Source organism: Capricornis sumatraensis, chromosome 10 (genome assembly GCF_032405125.1).
Source record: "Capricornis sumatraensis isolate serow.1 chromosome 10, serow.2, whole genome shotgun sequence".
Taxonomy (NCBI): Eukaryota; Metazoa; Chordata; class Mammalia; order Artiodactyla; family Bovidae; genus Capricornis; species Capricornis sumatraensis.
The window spans coordinates 51,794,905-51,815,081 of record NC_091078.1 but is presented as its reverse complement, the minus strand read 5'-3'; the positions used below and the strand labels follow the sequence as shown (position 1 = coordinate 51,815,081).

The 20,177-nt window shown below is 51.9% G+C and overlaps 1 protein-coding gene across 2 annotated transcripts in view; it reads left to right on the top strand.

Annotated features, from left to right (window-relative positions):
- The window catches only part of OSBPL10 (oxysterol binding protein like 10), a 320,496-nt gene extending 301,179 nt beyond the window's left edge, over nucleotides 1-19,317 (top strand). For both annotated transcript variants that reach the window (XM_068982153.1, XM_068982152.1), the window contains 4 exons: nucleotides 10,715-10,901; nucleotides 12,884-13,066; nucleotides 16,284-16,437; nucleotides 18,310-19,317. In XM_068982153.1, coding sequence (XP_068838254.1) covers nucleotides 10,715-10,901; nucleotides 12,884-13,066; nucleotides 16,284-16,437; nucleotides 18,310-18,354 — 569 coding nt within the window. In that variant the 3' untranslated portion in view covers nucleotides 18,355-19,317. The remainder of the gene's footprint in view (nucleotides 1-10,714; nucleotides 10,902-12,883; nucleotides 13,067-16,283; nucleotides 16,438-18,309) is intronic.
- Nucleotides 19,318-20,177: the final 860 nt, after the last annotated feature.

The window sequence follows — 20,177 nt, the reverse complement described above, 5'->3', positions numbered from 1 at the left end:
TCCTTCAGACATCTCAGTGGAGTGTGGAAAGTGAAGGAAGAGTCTGGAGAGACTCTGCAGGGCCCCCTGGGGACCCGCACCCCAGGTACTCCTGCCGTCGACAGGCCTGGGGGCTTGCCTCTCATTCTTGTGGAGCTTTCAGTCTCTCTCAGTCCTTTCAGTAGCCCCATCTCCCTTTCTTTCATATAAATTAAGGGTGGGCTCTGTAACCCACCGTTTTTCTGACTTTTCACAGAAAACGCTTCTCACTTCAGTTCAGTCGCTCAGTTGTGTCCGACTCTTCGTGATCCCGTGGACTGCAGCACACCAGGCCTTCCTGTCCATCACCAACTCCTGGAGCTTACTCGAACTCATGTCCATCCAGTCGGTGATGCCATCCAACCGTCTCATCCTCTGTCATCCCCTTCTCCTTCTGCCTTCAATCTTTCCCAGCAGCAGGGTCTTTTCCAATGAGTCAGTTTTTTGCATCAGGTGGCCAAAGTATTAAAGTTCCAGCTTCAGCATCAGTCCTTCCAATAAATATTCAGGAATGATTTCCTTTAGGATAGACTGGTTGGATCTCCGTGCAGTCCAAGGGACTCTCAAGAGTCTTCTCCAACACCACAGTTCAAAAGCATCAGTTCTATGGCGCTCAGCTTTCCACACAGTCCAACTTTCACATCCATCCATGACTACTGGAAAAATCCTTGACTAGATGGACCTTTGTTGACAAAGTAATGTCTCTGCTTTTTAATAAGCTGTTTAAGTTGCTTATAATTTTTCTTCCAAGGAGCAACTGTCTTTTAATTTCATGACTGCAGTCACCATCTGCAATGATTTTGGAGCCCCAAAAAACCCAAAGTCTGTCACTGTTTCCATTGTTTTCCCATCTATTTGCCATGAAATGATGGGACCGGATGCCATGATCTTCGTTTTCTGAATGTTGAGTTTCAAGCCAACTTTTTCACTCTCCTCTTTCACTTTCATCAAGAGGCTCTTTAGTTCTTCTTCTCTTTCTGCCATAAGAGTGGTGTCATCTGCATATCTGAGGTTATTGATATTTCTCCCAGCAATCTTGATTCCAGCTTGTGCATCATTCAGCCCAGCATTTCTCATGGTGTACCCTGTAAATAAGCAGGGTGACAATATACAGTCTTGATATACTCCTTTCCCAATTTGTAACCAGTCTGTTGGTCCATGTCCAGTTCTAACTGTTGCTTCTTGATCTGCATACAGATTTCTTAGGAGGCAGGTCAGGTGGCCTGGTATTCCCATCTCTTGAAGAATTTTCCACAGTTTATTGTGATCCACACAGTCAAAGGCTTTGGCATAGTCAATAAAGCAGAAGTAAATGTTTTTCTGGAACTCTCTTGCTTTTTCGATGATTCAATGGATGTTGCCAATTTGATCTCTGGTTCCTCTTGCTTTTCTAAACCCAGCTTGAACATCTGGAATTTCACGGTTCACGTACTGTTGAAGCCTGACTTGGAGAATTTTAAGCATTATTTTACTAGCGTTGTGAGATAAGTGCAATTGTGTGATAGTTTGATCATTCTTTGGCATTTCCTTTCTTTGGGATTGGAATGCAAACTAACCTTTTCCAGTCCTGTGGCCACTGCTGAGTTTTCCAAATTTGCTGGCATATTGAGTGCAGCACTTTCACAGCATTATCTTTTAGGATTTGAAATAGCTCCACTGGAATTCCATCACCTCTACTAGCTTTGTTCGCACTGATGCTTTCTAAGGCCCACTTGACTTCACATTCCAGAATGTCTGGCTCTAGGTGAGTGATCACACCATTGTGATTATCTGGGTCATGAAGATCTTTTTTGTACAGTTCTTCTGTGTATTGTTGCCACCTCTTCTTAATATCTTCTGCTTCTGTTAGGTCCATACCATTTCTGTCCTTTATTGAGCCCATCTTTGCATGAAATGTTCCCTTGGTATGTCTAGTTTTCTTGAGATCTCTAGTCTTTCCCATTTTGTTGTTTTCCTCTATTTCTTTGCATTGATCGCTGGGGAAGGCTTTCTAATTTCTCCTTGCTATTCTTTGGAACTCTGCATTCAGTTGGGTATATCTTTCCTTTTCTTCTTTACCTTTCACTCCTCTTCTTTTCATGGCTGTTTATAAAGCCTCCTCAGACAACTATTTTGCATTTCTTTTTCTTGGGGATGGTCTTGATCACTGCCTCCTGTACAATGTCACCAACTTCTGTCCATAGTTCTTCAGGCACTCTATCTATCAGATCTACTCCCTTGATTCTATTTGTCACTTCAACTGTGTAAAAGATTTGATTTAGGTCATACCTGAATGGTCTAGTGGTTTTCCCTACTTCCTTCAATTTAAGTCTGATTTTGGCAATAAGGAGTTCATGATCCAGTCAGCTCCAGGTCTTGTTTTTGCTGACTGTATAGAGCTTCTCCATCTTTGGGTGCAAAGAATACAATCAATCTGATTTGGGTGTTGACCATCTGCTGATGTACATGTGTAGAGTCTTCTCCTGTGTTGGTGGAAGAGGGTGTTTGCTATGACCAGTGCATTCTCTTGGCAAAACTGTTAGCCTTTGCCCTGCTTCATTCTGTACTCCAAGGCCAAATTTGCCTGTTACTCCAGATATTTCTTGACTTTCTATTTTTGCATTCCAGTCCCCTACAATGAAAAGGACATCTTTTTGGGGTGTTAGTTCTAGAAGGTCTTGTAGGTCTTCATAGAACCGTTCAACTTCAGCTGCTTCAGCATTACTGGTTGGGGCATAGACTTGGATTACTGTGATATTGAATGGTTTGCCTTGGAGATGAACAGAGATCATTCTGTCGTTTTTGAGATTGCATCCAAGTACTGCATTTTGGACTCTCTTGTTGACCATGATGGCTACTCCATTTCTTCTAAGGGATTCCTGCCCACAGTAGTAGATATAATGGGCATCTGAGTTAAATTCACCCATTCCAGTCCATCTTCGTTCGCTGATTCCTAGAATGTCGACGTTCACTCTTGCCATCTCCTGTTTGACCCCTTCCAATTTGCCTTGATTCATGGACCTAACATTCCAGGTTCCTATGCAATATTGCTCTTTACAGCATCGGACCTTTCTTCCATCACCAGTCACATCCATAACTGGGTATTGTTTTTGCTTTGGCTCCATCCCTTCATTCTTTCTGGAGTTATTTCTCCACTGATCTCCAGTAGCATATTGGGCACCTAATGACCTGGGGAGTTCCTCTTTTGGTATCCTATCATTTTGCTTTTTCATACTGTTCATGGGGTTCTCAAGGCAAGAATACTGAAGTGGTTTGCCATTCCCCTCTCCAGTGGACCACGTTTTGTTCAGAACTCTCCACCGTGGCCCATACCCAGGACTGGGAAACAGACCCTGGGAGGGCACAGACAGAAAGAACCCTGTGCCCACCAGGACCCAGGAGAAAGGAGAAGTGACCCCACAGGAGACTGACCCAGACTTGCCCGTGAGTGTCCAGGAGTCTCTGGCGGAGGCGTGGGTCAGCGGTGGCCTGCTGCGGGGTCAGGGGCACTGGTGTGGCAGTGGGTGCGGGACCTTTTGAAGGAGGTCGCCATTATCTTCATTACCTCCACCATAGTGGCCTCAGGTGAATAACAGGGAGGGAACACAGCCCCTTCCATCAACAGAAAATTGGATTAGAGATTGACTGAGCATGGCCCCGCCCATCAGAACAAGACCCCGTTTCCCCCTCAGTCACTCTCACCCATCAGGAAAACGCTTCTAAGAGTACCAAGCTTCCCAGATTCTGGTTGTTGGGCTCGAGGCGCCTCTGGGGGCGGGTTGTGGGTGGGGGGCGCCGGGGGAGGTGGGCTGTTTTTCTTTGCCTCACTGCCATCTTTGTGCTGATCCGGGACATGCCATGAATGCGTTGGTTGAGCTTGAAGTGACGATTTGCAGCCCTCCATCCTGTAGATTCGATGGGTCTGCCTGAAATCTTGTGCTCAGCTTTTAAAATCCATTTTGCTGTCGGATCTTTGTTGCAGCATGTGGGATCTAGTTCCCTGACCGGGGATCGAACCCGGGCCCCCTGCACTGGGAACGTGAAGTCCTGGCCACTGGCCCCATAGGGAAGTCCCGGGGAAGCTTTAAATGAGTGCCTTTAGGCTGTGGCGCATTTGGCTGTGATCGAATGCCCTTATCAAGTGCTCCATTGTGCCTTGACTTTTCCTAGTTGCTCCTCAGAGACCTCCCTGAATGGTCCCCCAGCGCTGACACTGTTCAGCCCTCCCCGAGGTGGCATCACTCTATGAAAGGAGGCATGGGTCCCTCTGCTTGGCACCCACCGGATTGCTGGGGACATGGCTCATCCAGCTGGTCTGGAAACCCCTGCCCCCCAGAACTCCAGACCAGTGCCCAGTACATGGGTCCAGGGGATAGGCCAGGACTGGTTTGCCCGTGAAGGCTGGCGCACAGGGCCTGCAGACTAGTCCCCTGGAGTCGCTTTCCATGCTTCTGTGCTTTCTTTCCAGTGTCAACATCCTGTTGGAATATTTTGGTTCCTCAGAATTATTTTAGATACCTCAGTTTCAAAGTCTTCATACTTGGCCTTATGTTTATTGATAAATCAATTGGTGGGATTTAAAGCAGAAACCTCCCAGCTTGAGGACTAGCCATGGTCCGGGAGGCTGGATTATTCGCTGTTTTTAAGCTTCTCTCAGCTCTTAGGCCAATTAAAAAGGAGCTTTCATTTGTGAGCCCATTTGCAAGTCTAGTTTTAATATAGTCTTTTATTCATTATTAGGGACAGGTTTTTGTATGCAGTCTTGAAAACAGAGTCTTGAGAAGGCATAATTGCTGGTGATTTAATGAGTGAGAACACATTTATGAGTTTTCAGAAAAGAGCCCAGGAAAGCGGTCTCAGCAGTGCAGTAAGTCAGCCTTGCTCTGGGGCTCGCTCCTCTGATTTCAGTGGACTTGAGGGAAATTTCACCTTGGTTTGGGCAGGCGGGGGCTGCCTCCCACCTGGCTCCCCAGCCCCCATGAGCATCACCCATCACCTGACTTTGTGAGTTCCTCTTCATTCCTGAGCGGAAGAAGCACTGCTAAGAATTCACCTGCCCAGAGAGTGGGGCTTCCCTGGTGGCTCAGAGGTTAAAGCGTCTGCCTGCAATGCAGGAGACCTGAGTTCAGTCCCTGAGTCAGGAAGATCCCCTGGAGAAGGAAATGGCAACCCACTCCAGTATCCTTGCCTGGAGAATCCCATGGACGGAGGAGCCTGGTGGGCTACAGTCCACAGGGTGGCAAAGAGTCGGACACGACTGACTGACTTTACTTTCACTTTCAGGGAGTGGGGAGTGATCAGTATCCTAGCAGCATAGCTGTGTGCTCTTAGCTGAGTTTCAGGGGTCACTTTTTCACATCCCCGTGAGGTCTGGGTTCCGTTACCCTGCATCAGCTGAGGGGCAGAGGAGTTAAGGTCACCAGGCTGGTGAAGGACGGAGGACTTGGAATGATGCAGGGGTCCCCAGCCTCCAGGATCTAACGCCTGATAACCTGAGATGGAGATGATGTGATGATAGAAATAAGGTGCTCGGTAAATGTAATGTGCGTGAATCATCCCCAGACCACCACCCCCAACCCTCATCTGTGAAAAGAGTTTCTTCCACGAAACCGGTCCCTGGTGCGGTGCCAATGTTGGGGATTGCTGTCCTCAGGTCTCATCTGTGCTCGGTCACGCCCGATTCTTTGCAGCCCCATGGCCTCCGACCACAGGCGCATCGTCCATGGGGCTCTCCAGGCGAGAAAAGTGCAGCAGGTTGCCATTTTCCACTCCAGAGGATCTCTCCAACCCAGGGATTGAACCCATGTCTCCCGCATTGCAGGCAGATTCTTTCCCCCCGAGCCACCTGGGAAGGTCTCATCTAAGACTTTTTTTAAAAAAAAATGGTGACACATATTGTTGTTTAGTTGCTTCTGACTTCGTGACCCCGTGGACTGTGGCGCGCCAGGCCTCCCTGTCCTTCCCTGTCTCCCCAAGTTTGCCCAAGTTCATGTCCATTGAATTGGTGATGCTATCTAACCATCTCCAGGCATATGCTCCAGGTAAATACGTTCTAAAGAAACTATCACTTGTCTGATCGTAGCTCACCAAGTTTACGCTCATAAAGGAGACAGGAAGACCCAGCAAGTGGGGCTCATGGCTGCTGCACGCTCCTGCTCTGCAGAGGCCACTGCGGGATGTGCCAGTGGGCTGGGGTCGCCGAGGCTGGGAGGGCTGACCACAGATGGGGCCAGTGTGGACGGCAGGGGTGGGATGGTGCTCTCGGGGACACCTGAGTCCCCTGGGAGGATTGGACTGCCGTGTAGTCCGTCAGCGAGGAGGGCAGGGATGGGGGACAGAGAGCCGCCTTCTCTGCGCCCTTGAAGGCAGGTGACGGAGGCACCTGCAGCTTCCTCCTCCCGGTCTCGGGGCCCCTCCTCACTGCCACAGGCCCTGAGACCTCGAGGCTTCTGAGCAGAACCGGAGCACGGTGGAATCAGTGGGGCCTCATTCTCCCCAGCTTCCACTTCCAGTCCCTCTTGACTTGTTGGTCTCAGATCTGTTTGGCATGAGCTGAAACTTGCCACCTGCCTCTATCTTTAGCAGCTTAATTCTAGGAAGGGCGCAAGTAGCCTTGAAAATGAAAGCAATTCAGGCCTGCCCATACTTCCCCAGGGTCCTGAGCAGGAGCCGTGAGAAGGGACAAGGGTCAGGTCCTCCTGGGAGACACGGGTTCACCCTCGCCTGCATCTCAGGACAGGGCCCCAGGGGTTACCTGGAGCCTCTCAGCTCTGGGAGGAGGGACAGTGAGGAGAGAGAGGCCTGAGGCTTGGCTTTGGGGAAGATGCTGTACTTAAGATGGTGCAGAGGTCAGTGTGCTCAGAATTTTGGCGTATCTGGTGGAGTGGAGCCGTGTTGCCTGGGCGGTTATGTTACAGAGATTCATGTAACATAAGAGAGTGAGAGGGAGAGATTTCAGTGTTGCTGCGACCTCTGCCCCTCAGGCCTGCCCCGTGATCCTGAGTGACCCATAAGCCTGCTTTTCTCAGGGATCTTCACTTCTCCAGGTGCCTGCGCGTGAGCATCCTGCCCCCTGCCCCACCGCCCCACGCAGCTGTTCCCTCCTGGGGTAGACTGTGGACCCCCCACCCCACCCCGCCACACACACACGCAGCTGTCCCCTGGGCTCACAGCCTGCTATCTGTGTGCCGGCAGGTCTGACTTGGCAGGACTTCACCCGGGGTGAGCGTGAGGGTTCTGAACGAGCCTGGTTTGTTCCATCCACTGTGGCTCACGGGCAATTCAAGGAGTTTTCAAGAGTAAATTGAGTGACTCCTCCAGTACATCTTTATGTGGGCTTTGGAAATTCAGTACTCGTGACCCCTCTGTATCTTCAGACTCTCTTGGCGAGCTCCTGGGGCTGAAAGGGACACAGCCACACCCACAGTCTCTCTCTGCTGGGAAAATTCCAGCTCAATTGATTGGTTGATGTTTTTATTTTAATTTGTTGGCTGTACAGCAAAGTGGCTCAGATACACACACACACACACACACACACACACACACACACACTCACACTCACACACTCACGCTCTTTTTTGTATTCTCCTCCATTACGGTTTATCACAGGACACTGGATGTGGTTGCCTGCGCTATGCAGTAGGACCTTGCTGTTTATCCGTCCGATGTATTCTGCTCACCCCGGCCTCCCGAGCCATCCCTGCCTTAGCCCCCTCTCCCTTGGCGACCACAATTCTGTTCTCCATGTCTGTGAGTCTGCTTATGCTTTGTTGCCCAGTTGCTAAGTTCTATCCAGTTCTTTGGGACCCGATGGACTGCAGCACGCCAGGCTTCCCTATCCTTCATCATCTCCTGGAGTTTGCTCAAATTCACGTCCATTGAGTCGGTGATGCCATCCAACCATCTCATCCTCTGTCGGCCCCTTCTCCTCTTGCCCTCAGTCTTTCCCAGCATCAGGGGCTTTTCCAGTGAGTCAGTTTCTTCACATCAGGTGGCCAAAGTATTGGATCTTCAACTTTAGCATCAGTCCTTCCAATGAATATTCAGGGTTGATTTCTTTTAGGATGGACTGGTTGGATCTCTTTGCAGTCCAAGGGGCTCTCGAGAGTCTTCTCCAGCACCACAATTCAAAAGCATCAATTTTTCAGCACTCAGACTTCTTTATGTTCCAACTCTCACATCTGTATATGACTACTGGAAAAACCATAGCTCTGACTAGATGGACCTTTGTCTGCAAAGTGATGCCTCTGCTTTTTAATACGCTGTCTAGATTTGTCAATGCTTTTCTTTCAAGCAGCAAGCGTCTTTTAATTTCATGGCTACAGTCACTGTCTGCAGAGATTTTGGAGCCCAAGTCTCTCACCGTTTCCATTGTTTCCCCATTTATTTGCCATGAATTGATGGGACCAGATGCCATGATCTTAGTGTTTTGAATGTTGAGCTTTAAGCCAGTTTTTCACTCTCCTTTTTCACCCTCATCAAGAGGCTCTTTATTTCCTCTTTGCTGTCTGCCTTTAGAGTGATGTCATTTGAGATTGTTGATATTTCCCCCAGTTGATTCCAGATTGTGGTCCATCCAGTCTGGCGTTTCGCACGATGTGTTTTGCATGTAAGTTACATAAGCAGAGTGTTTCATAGATAAGCTCATCTGTGTCATGTTTTAGACCCACATGTAAGTGGTACCATGTGGCATTTGTCTTTCTCTGCTTGACCTACTTCACGTAGTGTGCTCATCTCTAGTTTTATCCATGTTGGTGAAAATGTGACTTTATTCTTTTCATGACTGAGTGGTATCTAGGCCTGTTGATTTAGATGCTTATCTAGGCTGAGGGAAGTGCCAGCTGAGTTTTCATTTCTTTGTTTCCAAGGAATGCTCAGTGAGTAGTTGTGAAGGCCCTGGAGCCAGGCAGGGTCCCCAGGGCGCATTGAGCCTCCTTATTCTTCCCGGTAGAGGAACCAGAGGCCCAGGGAGGGGACATGACTGATGCTTCTGGTCGCATGGATCCGAAGCACACACTGGCTTTCCTGAGGCTCTCGGTGCCCTTTCCCGCTGCCAGGCCAGCGTGGACAGGAGTGGAGGCAGGAGGGCATTTCTATAGGAAGCAGAGCCCCAGGGTAGGGTGGGAGGCCGGGAAGGCTCTCACACAGAGTGAACCTCAGGAAGCCCATCCTGCTGGTTCCCAGGCCTCTGCTGGGCAGGGAGGTGCTGGCCCTTGGTGGGGCGCCCAGCAGGCAGGAGCTGGACGCTGATGCACCCGCTCTCTAGCAGCCCGGGGAGATGGTGCGTACAGCGGTGCTCACAGCGGTCTTTGAGAACTTGGTCCAAACTATCGTTCTTTTCCCCAGAAAAAGAGAGAACCCCGAATCGTTTGCAGTGTGGCAAGAGGGTCAGAGCTCTCCAGGTCTAGTGCTCAGCTTCTGGGGCAGACTCCCCTGGGTGGTGGCCAGCGCAGTGCGCTCTGATTTCTAACTCCCTGGGAACCTTTGAGCCTGTCTCTGTTGCCCTCAGGATAAAGGCAGAACTCGTCAACAGGCTTTTAGAAGTTTAAAGGTGCAGTCTGGCCCCTGTAGACTGAGCAGCCTCCACACCTCTGCCCACCACCAGCCTTTCTCCCCCAGGAGCCTTTTCTCAGCCCCCTTCCCCCCCACCCCATGCTCACCTGGCTGCCTCCCACCACAGGGCCTTTGCACACGCCTTCCTCAACCTGATACTCTCCCCTGCCCTCCTCCCCAGCTCAGCCCTTAGCCCAGCTCCTGCGTCCCTTCCCCAGGGGAGTCTGTCCTGCCAGGTCAGCTCCTCCCCGTCCCTCCTCATCACAGTCGTGGCTCTGCTGGCCCCTCACTCACACCCACCTGTCTTTCGCCTTCTTGAGGGCAGAGGATGAGTCTGTGTGGTTCGCGTGTGTTCCTGGTGCCTGACAAGCAGTAGAGGCATGGCACACGGGACTGGCAGCGAGGCGGCTGGCAGGGGCGCCTGGGCAGAGGCGGGAGGCGTGACATCCGTGGCCAGAGCAGGTTTGGTTTCTCATCTTTGCACTGGTCCCCAGTGATGCTGCAAGCTCAGCTTCTATGCCTGGTGCCAAATCAAATCTCAGAGGCCAAGTTCTGGGTGAAGTAGAAGAGAACAGCTTTATTACTTTGCCCAGCAAAGGAGGACACGGTGGGTTCCTGGCCTCCAAGCTGTGCATCCCAATCCGGGAGGATGGGGTGAGGAGCTGAGTAGTTCAGGGGCGGGGCTGCTGAAAGATGAGGCTGTGTGCAGGGTCCACAGGTCTACTCTGTACATCTGTGTCTCTGTTCCTGCCCTGGAGCCAGGTCCATCTGCGCTGTTTCCAGATTCCGTGTATGCGTGTTAATATGTGGTACTTGTCTTTCTGACTTCACTCCATACGATGGACCAGGTCTGTCCGCATCTCTGTGAGTGGCTGCTTCACTCTCTTCATGGCTGATACTCCTCTGGGTGCGTGTACCGCATCTCCGCAGTCCACTCCTCCATCGGTGGGCATGCAGGTTCCCAGGTCCCGGCTGCAGTCAGCAGCAGCGCTGCTCCTGTCTTGGTTAGCAACTGTGCGGGTTTGCCCTTTGGACCTCCGGGGAGGTCGGGGAGGCTTGAGTCTTGCCGATGAGGAACGGGGGGCACGAAGCCCCGCAGGGTCGCGCTGGGTTTGACCAGCCGCCTTTCCGTTGTGGGCGAGCCTGATGCGCCGTCTTCCCCCAGGCGTGCTGCGGCTCCTGGAGCACGGGGAGGAGTACGTGTTCACCCTGCCCAGCGCCTACGCCCGGTCCATCCTCACCCTTCCGTGGGTGGAGCTCGGAGGCAAAGTCAGCATCGCCTGTGCCAAGACCGGCTACTCGGCCACCGTCATCTTCCACACGAAGCCTTTCTACGGGGGCAAGGTCCACAGGTAGGCAGTGGCAGGGGCCGGGCCCGTGTCCATCTGATCACGAGGCCCCAGGCCTCGTCTCTCCGTCCGAAGCCTGGGTTCCAGCCGGGAGATGCACTGATAATCAAAATCCAGTTAAGGGATCTTTTTCAGATGACGGGTCTCCTGGGGCAGAGCTCTGGACCCTTCCCGGCCTGGTGAGGTGCTGGTGGAGCAGAGAGCAGAGAGCAGAGGGCTTCTGGGGTTACTGTCGCCTCTCGCTCCCCAGGCCGCCGCCTGACCTGTTCTGATACAGCTGGTCCATGAGCTCCACGCAACATCCTGAATCCTGTGTCTTCGAGAGCAGGACTGTTTCTCTCCTTTGGGAAGCTAGGAAGCATGCCTTAAGAAGAGGAAGGAGAGGGCTTGGAGCGGAGCTTCACCTCGTTTTCATGGTTTTGGTTATAAGATTCTCTCCCTTTGGAGCAGATCACTGGATAAGCAAAGGAGGACTTTCTTATGCCTTTCTCTTGGAAAGTTGTCCTGGGTGGCGTTCACCTAGGGGTGTTGGATGGTGACGTTCATCCCAGGAAGTGGATGCCCTCCTGCCATTTTGGAGCTGGACACACTGGCTCCTAAGAGCCGACTGTGTGCGTTTCTCCCCCGCTCTGCGGCCCCTGGTCCTGCCTGATGGCTTGAGATCCACCAAGGTTGGGGCAGGGAAGAAATTCACAGAAGGGCTGCAAACCAGGTGTTTCCCTCGTGGTGAGCCTGTTAGAGCGTTACCAGCACAGCACAGACACCCTTCCCACAGGATCCGCCAGAGGATCCTGGGTGCACCCTGGGCCCCCAGCTGTGTCCAAGCTCAGGGGGAACGCTTCCAGGCCTGTGTTCAGAAACTCCACATTAATCCGGAGTGTGGATGAAAAGAGGAAAAGAGGCTCCTCCACCTCCCATTCCTGCTGTGTTATTCTGTCCGCAGCAGGCTCCTAGGGAGAGGGAGTGGGCTCTGCCTTCACCCAGAGCAGAGCCCGAGTCCCCGGGCAGGGTGAGTGAGGCGAGAGGCCACACACCTCCACCAGGGCCCTCGTACACCAGGCTGCAGGGAGTCTCCCTCGATGAGAGATTGAAAAGTTCTCCTGAGGCTCTTATGTTCTTTTGGTGGTTGAAATGTACACTATTATTACTAAAAAAAGTTTTTTTGCCGCACCCCACAGCATGCAGGATCTAGTTCCCTTACCAGCGACCCTAGTTCCAGCAGGGTCAGACCCACCACCTTGCAGTGGCAGTGTGGAATTTTAACCACTGGACTGCCAGAGAGGTCCCAAAATGTACACTGTTAGATGCTATTTGAGGAAGAAGGGTGATTTCCACTGCAATAATAACATTTTGTAAAACCTTTGCATGTTTATCAAAACTAAGAAATTGATGAGATTCAACTAAACAACTCACAATAAAGAGCAATAAAGCACGTATAATTTTAAGCTGCCTAATTTATTGTCAAAAATCAGTAAAGCAATATTAATTGAAAACAAACCGAGAAAACTGAGGAGGGAATAAATTAGGACTTTGGGATTAACATATACATACTTTATATAAAACAGGTAAACAACAAGGACCTCCTGTATAGCACAGGGAACTCTACTCAGTATCTTATTATAAACCTATAAGGGAAAAGAATCTGAAAAAATATATATACATGTTCATATATGTGTGTATAAACTATATGAATCACTGTTTTCTTGAAACTAACACACGTTGTAAATAAAGAATACTTCAATTTAAAAAGCTAAGCAGTTAACATTGCTACGTCCTTAGACGTTATTCAGATCTACCTGTTTGCCCACTGATGCTTTCCTTATCTGCTCAAGGATGTTAGATCACATTTTAAGAGCTAGTCTTTGAGCAAAAGAGCAGCCCCATTAAAAAAAAAAAGAATCTCTCGACGTGAGCACACCTTTTGAAGTCAGTCTGTGTTCTGAAAATCTCACAAAGTGTGTCCATTGCACTCTTTGTTCGTTCAGGGTCACAGCAGAAGTGAAGCACAACCCCACCAACACCATCGTGTGCAAAGCCCACGGGGAGTGGAACGGGACCCTGGAGTTCACCTACAACAACGGGGAGACCAAGGTCATCGACACGACCACGCTGCCCGTGTACCCCAAGAAGATCCGCCCCCTGGAGAAGCAGGGCCCCATGGAGTCCAGGTGGGGACCAAGCTCTGCTGACCTTAGCACGTGACCCAAGGGGCAGAGAGGACGTCTCGGGACGGGGCCAGAATCAAGTTCTGACTCCTTTAGAAACGGGAGTTATCCTCTGGGCGTCACTTAGGAATAGACCGGTTGCCGCTTTCAGTTTATTGTTCTGCAGTCATGGGGTAGAATGTGAAGACAGCCCGCCCGGACTTTACTGCCCGTCTTACAAGAATTTGTCAGCTCTGCTGGTCTGTTACTTAATCACTAAGTTAAGTACAGAGCGATGCTAGTAATCAAAAAACTGTGCAATTAAGCAGTGAGATACTTTTATTTTCTTACCAGATTAGCTGTGAAAAAATTGACACTGGGTCCTGTGCAGGCAGGTGCCAGGTGCGCTGCAGGGACCGGAAGCTTTAAATTCGTGACTTCTCCTTTATTTTGTAGTCTGCTTCTGGGAATCTCATCTAAGGGAGACTCCTTCAGTTCACAAAAGGTTTTAAAAGTGAAAAAAAATTTTTTTTTTTAAATTAAACAACAGACAGAAACCGTTTAACAGTGCAGTGATTTGGAGAATGGTTAAGTGAGTAAAGGAGAATCCACTCTGTCATATGAATATTCTGCAGCCACTTAATGTGATGTTTATGCAAGTACAGAAGCAGAGTCTTCTGGAAATATGCCATTAAAAATTTTAAATCCAGGAGTTCAGCCAAGTTTGCCCCACAAGCCAGATCGCACCTTGTAAACGATTTTTGTAAAATTTTGTGGGAACACCGCAGTGTTCATCTGTTTGCGGCCACCGTCTTGCGACAATACTAGTGAAACGGCCTGCAAAGCCTAAAATGTTGCCTCGCTGGCCCTCACAGGAGAACATTTGCTAGCCCCTGCTCTTATCGAAAAGCATGCTGCTCTATAGAAAGATGACATGGGATTAAAATGAAATCACAGATGATCCCGTGAAAGGGTTTGCCGTGACCAGAAAAGTTTGCCGCCAAATTGGAAAAGTGCTTATTATGTGGAAATGAGCCAGGGGTCCCAGTGTGTGTAAATAATACATTGTCACTGAGCTTACTAGAAAGAGGGCTGCAGCGTCCTGGAAATCTGGTTGAGCTGGGAGTCCCCCACTGGTGCTCATTGATGAGAGTGTGACCTCCGTGTCGGAAGGGAGGGCGTGAACCCAGCCCAGTGAGCTGTGATGGGATGTGTCCCCCACCCACGTGGCCTCTGATGATGCCGGCCCCCAGTCAGGAGCCCTGTGGTTCCTGTCACAGCCCCCCTTGTTTCTGGCCTGGCTGTTGAGCACTAAACTCGGATTCCCCGAGCTAAGCTTCCAAGGACGTCCGTGGCTTAGCTGGTCCTTAGGGAGCCTCCTCGAGCAGGGAGCTCAGGCCCCTGCCTGGAGCAGAGTGGATGGGGGATGGAGTGTGGAACGGGAGAAGGGCGGGGGTTGATGCTTCTTGTCTCACACACGTGGACTTCCTGGCACCTAGAACTGGGCCGTCGGCAAACCCAGCTGTCCACCTTGTCTTGTGGTAGGAATGGCCCAGAGGTGCAGCGTCTGCCATTTGGAGCACCTGAGCCCGCTTACATGCCTGCCAGCCAGGCCCCACCTGCGGAGGCCAAGGAAGGACCGCCTGGTTGCCTTGGCCCCACAGGGGCTTGGCCCCCCTCCCCACCGCCCCGTGGAAGGGAACGCCTGCCCCGTTGCGGGAAGAGAAGCTGCTTTTCATCAGGCGCCCCCGTCAGCGTGCTCACGATGCCCCGAGCCTGGCCTGCGTGCTGCTGCTGACCACCCCTGGCCTCCAGGACCTCCCTGCTCTCTGCGAAGGCTCCCTGGGCTTCCTTTTTGCTTTTCATGCTGACCTGCTCCTACCCTCCCAGCCCTGGAGGCTTTTCTGCCCTGCATTTCGGCCTGAGGTTCAGCGCCTTCCCCAGTGAGCCCTGGCCTTGCCCCTCCAAGGGTTTCTGGGTGGAGCCTGTGAATGAATGGGTAGAGCCCTTGAAGCGGGGCCGCTCCTTGCTCATCATCCCGTCTCCAGCCATGGGGGCTCTCTGCCCTCTAGTTTTGAGGCCACTATCCTATGATGGGACTTGTCAGGGGAAGTCCTGCCCTGGGAGCACCCCCACCCTAGTCCAGGCACCTGGTCATTCCCTCTGCACGAGATGTGTGTTGAAGGTGGGGGCAATGGAAAAGCCAGTTTGAGGCAGCAACCAGCCTTCCCTGTCTGCTTCCCCACCCCCTTTTCCTCTTTGAGCCCACCTCTTCCCCTCTAAGCTCTCAGGGTGCAGTAGAAAGAGCGAGAGCTGGGAGCCCGGTTGGACCTGGCTTCCTGCCCCGCTCCAGAGCTTTCTCCTGTGTACGCTGGGAGCTGGGACGCCACTGTCCCTGGGGCTTTGTGGGGTGGGCACTGACTGGGGCAGGGGCGGGCAGTCTGGCCTCTGCAGCCTGAGCCCAGCTCCCGTCCTGGACTCGGATTCCCCAGGAGGCTGCTGTCTTGGACAGCTTGGCCGCTCCACTGCTGACTCCCTGGCCTAGGAGCTAACAGGGCGCCTGTGCTCAGCCTGCTGCAGAGGCATCCGTGTCCCCCAAGCCAGGGAGGGGTGCTCTCTGTGGAGAAGTCTGCTGTTCCCTTTGTGCGGAATCTGGGCGGGTTCTGATATGAGAAAGTGAGGAAGTGACCCTTCACCTAAATGTGGGTCCCCCCCAACTCAGCTCCAGGACAGAGTGGGACTAGTGGGGAGGTGTTTCCTCAGGAAGGAAGCTGATGGCTTCTCCAGTAAACGAATGAATGAACGAGTCTCACTTCGCATGTAGACACGGGCAGGTGGTGGATCCTCCAGGTGTCTGTAACTCGGGCTTCCCCTGCGGGAGCAGCCACTGTTTGCATCCATCAACTTGCTGACCTCGGGCAGGTGGCTGCCCTGGGTGTGGGTCATCTTTTCTCTGCTTTAGGATGGGGTCCTAACATCACGTCTGTGTCACTGGTGTGTTGTGGTGATGAGTTAATGTACACTGCTTATAAACAAGGTACCTGCCGCGTGGAAGGGTCTGCGTGGATTCTGGCTGTAGGAGCAGCAGGATTCCTTCCATCACCCCTAGACTGGTCCCCTGGCGCTCAGAGCCCGGGAGGGTAGAGGGGATTCAGGGTTGGGTGCAGATGGGGCCCCGGGATCACAGCCTCGGGCCGCTGGCCGTGCCTGACTGCTAACTGTGCCCCCCATGTTCCCCCAGGAACCTCTGGCGGGAGGTGACCCGGTGCCTGCGCCTAGGGGACATGGAGGCGGCCACCGAGCAGAAGCGGCGGCTGGAGGAGAAGCAGCGGGCGGAGGAGCGGAAGCGGGAGAACCTCCGCGTGCCCTGGCGGCCCAAGTACTTCATCCAGGAGGTGCCGGCCGGCGGGGTGGGCGGGGGACGGGCAGGGAGGACGAGGGAGGGCTGGGCATGGCGGCCGTGGCCCCGGGGCCCTGAGTGCCCACCGCTCTCAGGTTTCCTTTAGAGGAGCGCCCCTGCCGGGGGGGAGGCGCGCAGCGGGGGCGCGCTCTGGGCACCTAGCGCTTCACAGAGGCCGCAGACTGCTACTCCGTCTTCTATAGCGAGTTAATGGGAAAGGCTTGCCCAGCCCGTCTCCTCACCTGGGGAGGTTGGAACCTTCCTATGACAAGCACCTTTTTAGAGCTTTGCCTCTCTTGGGGCCAGTGGAATGGACTTGGAGGGAGAGACCGGTGGGGGTTGGGGAGGGTTGTCCCAGGTCACCAGCAATCCTGGGGAAACCACCCTCAGCCTGCTGGCCCACCTGCTGGTCAGAGCGCCATGTGCCCAGGTGTTTGTGGCGCAGCTGGGCGGTGTCCTGAGGACAGAACTGGGAACAACAGAAGCGCGGGAGCCGCAGTGTTCCAGGCAGGCAGCCAGGAGTCTGAGACAGTTGATGAGAGAAACCGGCCGTCTGTTCTCAAAGGGGTGGATGCTACTCACCTCCAGGCCATCACAAGCTGATTCCCCAGTTTTCACGAGAAGCCAGAAATCAGAATTTCTGAGAGGTCAGATACTCAGCTGGTGACGAGGAATCTGTAAAAGTTTAAACACTGAGAGCCAGTGGCAGTCTGTCTGGACTTTCTGTCCACTGGTGGCGTCTTGACTTGCACTCCGTGGAAGGATGGCCCCAAGTAGCCGGAAGGCTGCAGGGAGAGAGGGTGACCATGAGGTGGGCTGGAACCAGGGCTGTGGGCTGAGCGTCGGCGTCACAGTTGGCCGCTGCTTTAGACAGGAAGCCTGCTGGGGGAAACTGGGAGCGGTCCCTGTCTGGAGGGCTTGCCCAGGGCAGGCGACTCTCTATTAGTCAGGGTTCCCCAGAGAAACAGGACAGAACCAACAGGGGATAGGAGCTCGTGTAGAACTATATGAGATGGTGGGGGCTGCAAAGCCACGAGATGTGTGGGTCGCAAGCTTGAACTGCAGGAGAGCCAGTGGTTTATTCAATCCATAGCCTGAGACCCAGGGAGCTGATGGTGTGAACCTCAGCTCAAGGGCAGAAGTCCAGATGAGTGAGGCAAGACAGACAAGGCCGATCCTCACCTCCTCCCCCTCCAGTTCCACTCTGGCCAGGGAAGATGGGGCTATCCCCTCCCCTGCACGGGGGCAGGGTGTCTACCGCACCTCCCCCCCCCAACCCACATGCCACCCTCCTCCAGAAACACCTTTACTCAGGCTCAGAAACAAACTTAACACCAGGTCCACATTGCTGGGAGTCTCGGCTTTTCCTCACCAGTACTGCGTGTGACTGGTGTCGTCTCCTGGGGCTGCTGGCGTGTTTGGGGCTGCCGCCTGCTGTGTGCCTTTAGTGGGCTGTAAAGTCATTGCTTTGGGCAGGTTCCTCCTACTCAGGCCGTTGGGTTTTCTCTTCCCTGTCCGTTTATCCAAATACCTTCCTTTTTCCCTCCTGTCCTGCCCTTTCAAGGTGCTTTTTCTTTTGGGGCCAATTAATCTTCCTTGACGGAAACCAAACAGGCCATCTGCCTCCTCTTTGTTGTTTTGGTCATTTCGTGGGGTTTCCTCCTGAAGTGGCAGAGGCGCAGGTCCCGTGGGCTCTAGGAGGGGTGGCTGGGCTGTGCGCCGTGAGGAGCGAGGCAGGGGCACAGGCCGGTGGGAGCCAGCGCTGCTCCTCAGGGTCCTAGGGGCTGGGCGGGGAGGACCCCTTTGCTTCTTCCCTCGCCTCACTGACAGGTCTGCACGTATTGATGAGTCCTCCTGTCTCTTGCAGGGTGACGGCTGGGTGTACTTCAACCCCCTGTGGAAGGCACACTGATGGGTGGAGATGCAGAGCTTTCAGAAATAGCCCTGATCTTGTAGCAATTAAAGTGGTACGGTGTCAAGGTTCTGGTCTTCCCTGAGGCCACCTGAGAGCCCTCAAGACGCAGCACCTGAGATTCTGTTGTGAGCGATGCGCCCCCAGACTCTGCTGTGGGATCGAGCTTATTCAAGAGCCATTTGGGCTTGCGTGTGCACGTGTCTGTGCGCAGAGCTCCCCGCACACCGTCTGTTCACACGCACGCGCTCTGTCTGCTGGATATCACTACACATGGAAATCCCACACTTACCAACAGCGACGCGGGTGATTATGAGCTCCTTTTTATCAATACGGTTTCAAGTTTTCTAGTTTTCACTTTTGCCAAAAAACGTTTTGCACTCACAAAGTATTCTCCAGTTGATGAGTCCTGTCCAGACGAAGGTGAACAGGCGTGGCCGGACTGCCGTCCGTCTGGTGGAAGGTGGCCGCTGCTCCCCATTATGGCTGGGATTCCCACTCTGCCCCCCACTTCGTTGTTTGTTTGTCCATGCTCAAGACAGATGATCTGCATCTCCTGCGGGATGGGGAGTAGGCAGGAAGCTGTTACAGGTCTAGGCTGGAGCCTTCCTGGATGGAGCGCCCCTCCGGGGGAGCCACGGCCAGGCCTGCCTTGGGACGGTCCTCCCACGTCCTTGCCCCAGAAGCTCTCTGATGATTTCTTGTGCTCAAAGCGCTAGTCATACAGTTTTCAGAAGCTGCTGCTTTCATGGCAGAAAACAAGTCCTATGGAGACTTCAGTACTTTTATCTTTGGGAAAAGGGCTTTAGAAGTGAGACATACGCATGCACGTACAATCACGCACTATCACAGCCTTGCATTTCGTTTGGGGAAGGAGAAAAGAATGCCCAGTGGATTTTTTTTTTTTTTTTTTAGTGCATCTCCCTCTCTTGTTTGACCCAAACTCTGCGAGGAAACCACTGTGATTAAAACACCCATGCAGCCTGCCTAAGTGTTCCATGGTTTCAGTTCTGTTTCAGTCTTCAGCCTTTACAAATGTGGTCAGGACATGACCAGAACATAAAGCAAGGAGAAAATGAAGTATTTGATCTTTGCTCAATGCTTAATTTATTTTTTACTGTGCCACTCTGAGAATATTTATACAATCCAGTAGCATGAATGCTTCTCTGTAGTAATACTAATTCTGTGCCTTTCGTCTGCTTTCTTAAGACCAATTGTTCACACTTTGTAGACATTAGACAAATATATTTCGATTAAATACTATACTTATCTGCGTGTCTGTGCTTGATTTTCAGGGATTCCAAAGTTCTGTTGGAATTGGTGGCTCTGCATGAACTCATATTTTATTGATTAGTGTTCATTTGATGTGAACAGCCATTATATTTCCATCAAAACAGTGTTTTAAACACATTAAACATTATATATGGATATTTTCTCATAAGGTCATAAAATTTAACTTATATCCAGGGAATGATCTTGTTGTGAGAAGCGACTTACCAGGCAAAATGATAAGGTAAGCCTGTTCTGGTTCATTGTCTTAAGACATCTGGGAGAAGGAAGTGGAATCATTTTATTTCTGAGAGGGAAAGCAGAATAGATGTATTCTGAGAGGAAAATCTTTAATGAGGAGACTGCAAAGTAATCACTGTGGTGTTTTTAGATGTTCCAGTGTTATGCCAGAGCATAAACCATCTGGGAAGTAAAAAATGGAGATCCATCACTTTTACTTGTTTTGGTCATGGCGGGGAGTTCATTTGGCCTTTTAAAATATTGTGAAACATCATATAAAGAATTACATAAAACATACTACAGTTTCAGGAATA